At 40.5% G+C, this 8747-nt stretch overlaps 1 protein-coding gene across 2 annotated transcripts; it reads right to left on the bottom strand.

Annotated features, from left to right (window-relative positions):
* Window positions 1-78: 78 nt before the first annotated feature.
* Window positions 79-8503, bottom strand: eva1ab (eva-1 homolog A, regulator of programmed cell death b). Of its 2 annotated transcripts, XM_031846943.1 has the most exons (4): window positions 8418-8503; window positions 2304-2476; window positions 1694-2050; window positions 79-1266 (listed from the first exon to the last, which is right to left on the bottom strand). In XM_031846943.1, exons 2-4 carry the CDS (start codon window positions 2404-2406, stop codon window positions 1154-1156), a joined length of 573 nt encoding a protein of 190 aa, XP_031702803.1. In that variant the 5' UTR covers window positions 2407-2476; window positions 8418-8503; the 3' UTR covers window positions 79-1153. The 2 variants fall into 2 exon arrangements, with proteins under 2 accessions (XP_031702803.1, XP_031702804.1); XM_031846944.1 differs by lacking the exon at window positions 8418-8503 and having other exon boundaries at window positions 2304-7306.
* Window positions 8504-8747: the final 244 nt, after the last annotated feature.

Here is an 8747-nt window from a genome sequence, read left to right as displayed (position 1 = left end):
GTACACCTCCGACCTTCACTACACACCTTGTTATTTGCTCAGGTTATAATTGGTAAGATTTAATATTCATTTCAATGCTGTCAACAAGATCATTCCCTGGACATATCTCTTCTGGGCTCTCACCACAGTCCATAATACCTCCTAACAGCGGATGACACACATGTACGACATTCCCAAAGACATTTAAAAACTGTTGAAGAAATGTGAGCCACAATATTTCATTTTAATACGGGACTTTACTCAATACAGTACAGAAAACTGCTTCCATAAATTCCTGGAATGAAAGTTTATACTTTTTTTGAGCACATTATCACATAAACCAAAGGATGAGAGGCAGCATGACCCTCTCAAACATGATGACCTGCTGTACTTGTGCAACAACATAACCCTCCAGCAGACAGATGCAACTAACAGACTTTGCAAGTTATACCTTGCATATTTTATCAACCACCACAGCTATTTAGTGTCCTTCCTATAAGTATTCTTTTCATCTGGGGATGCAGAAATACAGCAGTAGAAGCACCAGTATGTGTAAATGTATCTTGGCACTGTCGCCATGTTGAGAGCCGTGTAGAGGCAATAGAAATGCTCTGAATTCTTTATTGAGCACCTTTCATTTAGGTTCCAATTCACACAGAAAAAAAGGGTGAGCTGAGAAAAGTGCAACATCACATTATCACCAATGTTGGAACCCACACAGCCACTAACAGCCAAAGCATTGCAGCCTCGTCCTTTTCTGTCCATGTTTTTTAAAAGCAGCTGTTAAAAATTTGGAAAGTTATAAAATCCCTTGTGCAGTTTTCATCAACAGCAGTTACACATCGCAGTGTGTGCTCTGAAGGTCCGCTGTGTCTTGAGGCTTACTTGTTCGACACTTCAGTGTCATCCTGTATCGGAGGACTGAGCCATCACAACTCATATGATTTCCTTGTTGTTTACATAATGGAGGGGACTGCTCCTGGCAGTGCTGTCACTAATAGTTTGATCTGTAAGAGTCTCTTTGGTGAAGTGCAGACAGCGCTTCCGATATGATGATTTATGTTCATTGCATCCTTTGTTTTGTTTTTTTCATTTGTTTACTTTTCACCTTTTATCCATCTGCTCACCTGTCTATATTCGTGACCCTCTGACTATCTGCCTGTTTGATTATCTGTCAGTAATATCTGTTCAGGCTTTGAGTGACTGTACTGATGTCTGGTTGTCCGTTCATCCAGATCTCTCGGAGAATCCGTTCCCGCTCTTCCAGCCTCTGGGTCCGGTCCAGCTCTGACGATACACACACACACACACACACACACACACACACACACACACGGATTAAAGCACGTCCATACACTATCCATTCATATAACCATCAAATTTCACATCACTGTTGAGAAGAACTTCTATTTTAAGATATGAGCATGTGAGACAGCAGTGAGATACACAGTCTGTGAGTGAGTATGTATAAATGTACATTGACACATTATAAAGCAAAATTACAAACACTGAAATGAAAACTCATTCTTTAAAGCAGCTTCCTTTCCCAATGAGTCAAATTAATCTTTTAAATACCATAAACCAGTTAATCAAGAATAGATTAATTTGGGCCACCATCTCGGAAAAAGACAGGTTTTAATGTTTGGAATAATGGTCTTGATACTACTGGTCTCTTCATATGTACCATATATGTGTGTGTCTGTGTGAGAGGTACCCTCAGCTGATGTGAACATGGTGGCGTGCAGCAGAGCTCTCTCAAATCGTCTGCGTCTCCGTGATGACAGGTCAGACGTGTCATCCCAGTCCTCTGATTCGCTGTCCCCGGCAGGCCCGGTTCCTCCAGAGGCAACAACAGCAGTGTTGTCTGGATTGCTGTCAATGGGCTGATGGAGGGGACAGCTGTGATGGCGACGCTGAGGATGCCTGTTCCTGTGGCGGTGGTGAGGGTGCTTACTGTTGCCATAGTGACAGTCTGTCCGACAGTGTATCTGGAAGACGATGGCGCAGAGTGTGACAAGAAGGCCAACGCAGACACCGCCCAGAAACACCAAGGCTGTCCTCTCGGGTTGGTCTAAGAGAAAAAGAAGAAAAAAAACATCAAAACTTTTCTCTGCTCTTATGTCCATGTTGTTTCAGACTGTCATCTCTCACCTGTCCACTAGTCTCCCCTGTTGAGCAATCATCACCTCCTGATCTCCCCACCTGAGCTTGCTCACCTGTGTTCTATCTGCCTCGTGGTTGCTTTTGTTAGTTTGTTCCTTAGCTCTCATGGTGACTACAGTGGGATCACACACAGTCATGGCAATGTGGCTGATTGGACCTACCTGCAATGAAGGTGTAAGCTGCCAGAATGTTGCTAAGCAATGCCATCTCCTGGGAGACCACATTCACCTCCGTATTTGGGGTTCCTGACGTGGGAGCGCTCATGATTTCACAGCCGGTTGAGCTTATTGTAATCTCCTGCAGAGGTCAGTGGAGTTCATGCTTGGAGACTCCCCTGGATCATTTGATGGGTGGAGGAGAGAGGACAGAAGTAAGAAATGATAGAGGGTTAGAAACAAGAAGAAAGAGAGAGCGAGGGACAGATTTTGTCTACAAATCATCCCTCTCCTTAAGTTGAATTAATAATAGATACACGCATACAACACCCAGACTAGAACTCCCCCATACACACTCAGAATTACAACTTCAGTATATCTATCCAGAACTGAAACCTGTCTTCTGTCGAGAGAAGATGAGGTAATTATAGTATAATTATAGCACTTTGGACACCTTATACCTTAATCTATACATCGTTTCTCACTTTCCCCCTTGTTATAAACATGCCTGAGCTGTTTGCCTGCAGGGTTTAGGAGAAAAGGCAACCAAGGGGCTTTTCCCCCTCAGTCACTTACCAATATTCAAATTCAAGATCGCGCGCACACAAAAAGTAATAAAGTAGGTATTTACACACAAACACAAATACTTAAATGCACGCATGTATGAAGCAGTCAGAGGTTTTGTGGTATCAGTAGAACAAATACGATGATAAACACACAAATAGCAAACCATGCAGAGAAAATAGAGATTTTTATTAGTGATTGCAAAATGATCTGTAAAGTACTTTTCACAAAGAACAGTAAAAAAACAAACAGACTCAAGATAAAGACAGATGTCTGACTTACATGAGAGCATTTTGCAACACTTTTTCTATATTGGCGTATCTAGCATGCGTTGACACCTCCTGTGCACACGACCACTGTGTTCCAGATCACATGCCTTTTACTCTTAGTACAAACTGCAGCTTCCCTTACAAAGTATGTACAAACTGCAAAATGGGTCCGGATGCAGTATGACATCTCGGTATTTTTTGGCATACATTTATTATGCTATGTATTGGGGACATACTAAATCATTTTCTGGCTTATGGGTAGTGGAACGCACAGATACTGTGCCATTAAAAGAAGTATACACATAGTATTATTCTTGGACAATTTTCCTAAGATTCCTTTCAATATTAAGATGATTATTTATGTATATAAACATTAAGGTCATTATGTAAGTTATTTAATGTTAACATCCCACAGCATAATAACTACATAGTGTGTGTCGCAGAAGAAAAAGGTCTACAACTAGGTTTTAGATATGATTATAGATAGATTTATTTTAACCATGTAACAAGTAATCAGAAAACAAAACAAGTAAAAATAATAAAATGAACAGTAAACATATACAGCACATTAAATAAAAAGTTTCAATAACTTAAGACTTGAATCCCGTTGTGCTAGGGCTATACAGGTATGGCTATATCATTATACATTATGTCGTTAAACAGAAGTGCCGTCACATGCAAATCATTTACTTTTGATGAATACTTACTATTAGAAGTATCACTATTTGGTGACCAGTCTGTCTCTAGGGAGAACCACTAGGTGTCAACAAACAGCCATCAGCCAACTTTCTCTTTGTATGTTGTAAATAGAATCGGATCAAGATGAAGCTAACCTTGCTGGTGGACATAAACACACTCAGACAGAAGCACATCACAGACGTGATGTTGCTGTCACAGACAAGCTGGTGTCATGGACTAAGCAAAGTCTTTCTGACTAGCAACACCCTGTTTAAGGGTTTTATTATTTATTCACTTTCAAAGGTCTTCATGCTCAGTATCTGTAAAGGTTTTCCTTTGGGGGATTTGATCTGTATGAAAAGGGCTTCAACACAATTTGTAAAGACATCACTCAAGCTTAAAATATCAAGATGCATATTTTATCCGTCTTGTCCAGCCTCGACGTGTTATGTGCATGTTTCAGGGACTGAAGTTTAGAGTATCAGCCACATACCGCACCATTTACTGCAAACACTAGTCTGCAACAGCCAGGTTAAATGTAGAGTAGAGATAGAGACAAAAAGTTCTTAAATAAATAGTTGTGTCTCGACACGTAGCCCCACACCCAGACTGGAACTCCCCCATACACACTCAGAATAACACCTTTAGTGTGTGTTAGTTATTGATGGCTCTGATACAAAATGTATCTTTAGTTCCACAGGTCCAAACTCTCTGATGGTGGAGAGATGTCACAGGGGAAGTAAAGAGCAACAGAGCTGAAGTCCTGAGAGGATCCTGGAAGATCCTTCATCCTGTGACAGGAGAGGAGGATTGGGAGGAAAACACGGGACTCCGCAGTGTCTGCTTGTCTTTCTTAACTTCTTTATAACCTCATCTGCCCAAATTGAGAGCTCCACAGTCTATCTGATTGTGTTTTTATCTTATGAAGCGCTTCCATGAGCATTGCCTTATGCTTCACTCTTTACAAGAGTTTCAATATTTCAAATACATCATGTTTTGAGGAGTTTGGCTCAATGCTCATCAACAGAAACATCTACATCCACACAATAAATCTGAGGAGTCACAAGATGATTAACAAAAAAAACTAAAATCTGTCTTTGCTTGAACTACTCACAGGTTATAGAAATATGCAAACTTTGACTAGGTGTTGGAAGTTGATGTTGCTTAATGTGGTGTGATTGACTGAGTTATACTGCTCCAAACCTGACATCAGCTTGTCCAGCAATTAACAGCTCCCTCCTCTTACAGTGGATAATGCAAATGAGCAACAATCATTGTAGGTACAGTCTTGTGTTAGATAAGAATGTTTTTTTATCACCACTTATTGGGTTCACTGACACTCAAATCCTGCAAACATTTACAATTCCTGTTAATTATTTAAATGATAAATGAAAGTATTTATCCTAAATCACTTTTATTCTCTTTATCTGCAAAAGTTCAACACTAGAGTTATGCAATATTTCCACATATGAGTGACATTTTAAATCTGTGAACCGTGCTTAAAGCATAACACTGTAATTACTCAGAATATCTGTGAAGCCCCTCGGCAAGACTGAAATTCTTCACTAACATTTTGAATCGTTTTTGTCCCAAACCTTTGTATCTCTTCTCCCAAATGAAATGAAGCTCTATAGATCTGAGCATTAATCCTGTTATGAAAGTACAAACACAGAGTGCAGCAGGGTTAAAAGGACACAGATATTGGTTTTCTCCTTTTGTAGAGCCTTTTTAAAAATATCATAAACACATTGTGATTTCCCCAGCTGACAGCTTTAAACACATCTCATCATATGTGAATGTGCTCTCATTGGATGTTGATGAGAGTTTTTTCCCTCCATTAAACATTTTATCAATGATTGCAAATGGGCCTAATCACTCAATCAAGACAGACCAGACTTCATGACAACAACTGTAAATGTACCCGACCATGAAAACACAAACTTCTCTCACAAGTCTAAAACTGAGCAGAACTATAAAGAAGCCAAAACCTGCTGCGAGGCTGTAAAGACACGGCAAAAGTTTAAACTCGAACAAATGAAAAATGGATGATGCTCTCAGAGAATATCAAACTGACCTAATTTTTGAAGATGTTTTCTGCTGTAAAAACTCTGAAGGTGCAGTACTATTGACCTGTTAGTGAGAACTAATATCACACTGAAGAACAAGTCAAATACATTTATGTCTCATCCCCACATGCTCATTAGCATAACAACAGACCTCGGGCCTGTAATTATTTTACAAAACTAACAAAACAGTCTAAAAGCAATGCAACAACATGACAACAGTTGGCATTACATTGCAGTGAAACATAACACAACAAGCTCCGAGCAATTCTAAATCCACTGACTGTCAGGGCCATTTGGTGATGTTATGTGTAAATGCTGCAGGACGTGACTGCCCCACTCGCTCCTGTTCTTGCTCTCTTCTTCTATCTTTTGGATCCGTCAATTTAGGTTACTGTTTGTTACAGCAGATAGCATGTCATCATGCCATCACAAGTACTTCCTGGTTTGGTTTATTATCAGCATGCTTTTTCATTAAGCATTTCATGAAAATGTTGTTTGAAACAAAAATAAAAAAGTAACTGATACGAACAAGTAGGAGCAGAGAACGGAAGAACAATCTGTGGCCCAACAGGTAAGTGTAGTGAAAACTCATGCTATCAGGCAGCTGAACATCACAGTTACGTAAAGACATTAGTATGAGACTCTTGGCTTGCAGCCAGCTGATTACAGCCGCTCTGTTCAACAGTCTAGACAACAGGAGCTGTTGACTTTTATCATTTTTTAAAATTTTTTTTTTTTTTTGCAAAAGAAATATTTATGATGATATAGTTATAAAGTTAGATTGGAAGATGGATACGGCTTTTGTGTCTGTACAGTAAACATGAAACTACCACCAGCAGCCATTTAGCTTAGCTTAGCGTAAAGACTGGAAACAGGGGGAAACAGCTAGCCTGGCTCTGTCCAAAAGTACCAAAATCCAACACCTCTAAAGCTCAATAACCAACACGTTATGTCATGTTTTCTGTACTAGAACTGAAGTGTAAAAACTACAATTTGATGGTTTAGGAGGTTTACATGCCAAACTATTTCTTGGCTAGGAGCAGCAACTCTGCTGGTAACCTACCAACTGGTCATGCTCAAGACATAGGCTGGCCCATAACTCCCTGTAAAAACACTGAAAGCTTATTAGCATTCGGTTTTGCACAGTTTAAAAAAACAAGTTTCATTCAGCTGCCAATTTATTCGGTCAATTAGTTAAAACTAATGCAGTCTAATATAACAGTCCTGCAATTAATAATTTTTTTCCAGGTTTTAATGTTTGGTTTTTAAGTGTTTTATAGAGATAGTGATTCAATTTTATGGTCATTTCAGAGGATATAGTTTGTGGTTTGCAGACTTATAGACTGCAGTAGTTCCAGCCGTATACGACACTGAATGTATAACAAGTTCATTATTGGGCTTCTAAGGAGTTAGTGGGCAGATTTAGTTTCCTTTGGACAGAGCCAAGCTAGCCCGCCCCCCCCCCCCCTTCCCCTCTTTCCAGTCTTTATGCTAAGCTAAGCTACCAGTAACTCTCTGCACAAAGGCGAATAAGCACATTTTTCAAAACGTGGCACATTTTAGACCCTTTCCACAGCACCAATTTTGACATGTCAAGGCAGGGTAAACACAATGGTATTAATTGATAAATTACATTAATTATGGTCCTGTTCTATTTAGTGTGTCAAGACCATTCCAATGAGCCACCATGCACATTACCAGGGCCCGCCTAACTGGGCCATAATTAATGTTAATAATTACACCTGTGTTTACCCTGCAATGACATGTCAAAATGGCTGCTGTAAAAAGCGCCTATTCTTTTAAACATGGTATAAACTACTAAATGCATCAGGTTTATTACATCAGGGCAGTCCAGACAGTAAAAAAAGGTCTTAATCCAACATGTCAACAGGAAGTGCCAGATACTTTTCTCCTATTTTTATAGATTCTGATCTTCCTCGTCACTTTTCCTCTCTGTCTCTGTGCAGTCTGGCAAAATTCTTATGTGGCACAATAGTTCTTTGTTTTCTCCATGTGGGTAAGAGGACTGTATGGTTCTTAAACCTGTTCCAGCTGAGCTCTCACTGTACACCAGCACACACACATGCACACACACGCACGCACACGCACACATGCACACACACACACGCACGCACACGCACACATGCACACACACACACGCGCATGCACGTACGCACATACACACGCACACACACACAGTCCACGTGCGCTCATCAAACTTTAGGCGTATTTCTCCCTCTGTGTGTGCGTAATGCTAATGCAATGTGACACTGGCCTTTCCCTCCGCAGCTGCACCGTTACTATCTAACATGACCTGCAGAGAGAGTAGAAACAGAGAGAGAGAGAGAGAGAGAGAGAGAGAACTAGGGCAGGAGACAGTAAACATAGTCCAGAGGGAGAGAGGTCATGTGTGCAGGAAAAGAAAGTAATCCTGAGACTCCCTACAACATATTACCCTTGACATCATCAACAAAGACAATAACATAAGCAGCAGCAGCAGCATCAACATGGGCAATTCTCACCTCATGCACATGCAAACTTACATTTCCTTAACGGCAAGATCCCATCTGCAGTCCATCCTCTCCTCTCCTCACCTCCACTCGTCTCCTCTTCTTACCCTCTCTTTCCTCCTCTCTGCTCTGGTCCTCTCCTCTCTCTGCTCTGTACTCCTCTTCTCTCTGCTCTCTCCTCCCCTTTTCTCTCCTCTCCTATTATCTTCTCTCGGCTCTTTGCCTTTCCCTCAAAGAAGAAAAAAAAACACCAACAGTATAATTATATGAATAAATCTGCGTCCTCCCCCAGTTGTCAGATAGGCCCACGTACAAAAGCCCTCCTCTCCGATTCACTTTCTTTCGTTGATACAAATAAAAATG

The sequence above is a fragment of the Anarrhichthys ocellatus genome, unplaced genomic scaffold (genome assembly GCF_004355925.1).
Source record: "Anarrhichthys ocellatus isolate YVR2014 unplaced genomic scaffold, GSC_Weel_1.0 scaffold6, whole genome shotgun sequence".
In the NCBI taxonomy this organism is placed as follows: Eukaryota; Metazoa; Chordata; class Actinopteri; order Perciformes; family Anarhichadidae; genus Anarrhichthys; species Anarrhichthys ocellatus.
This window is presented reverse-complemented; position numbering and strand designations above follow the sequence as displayed.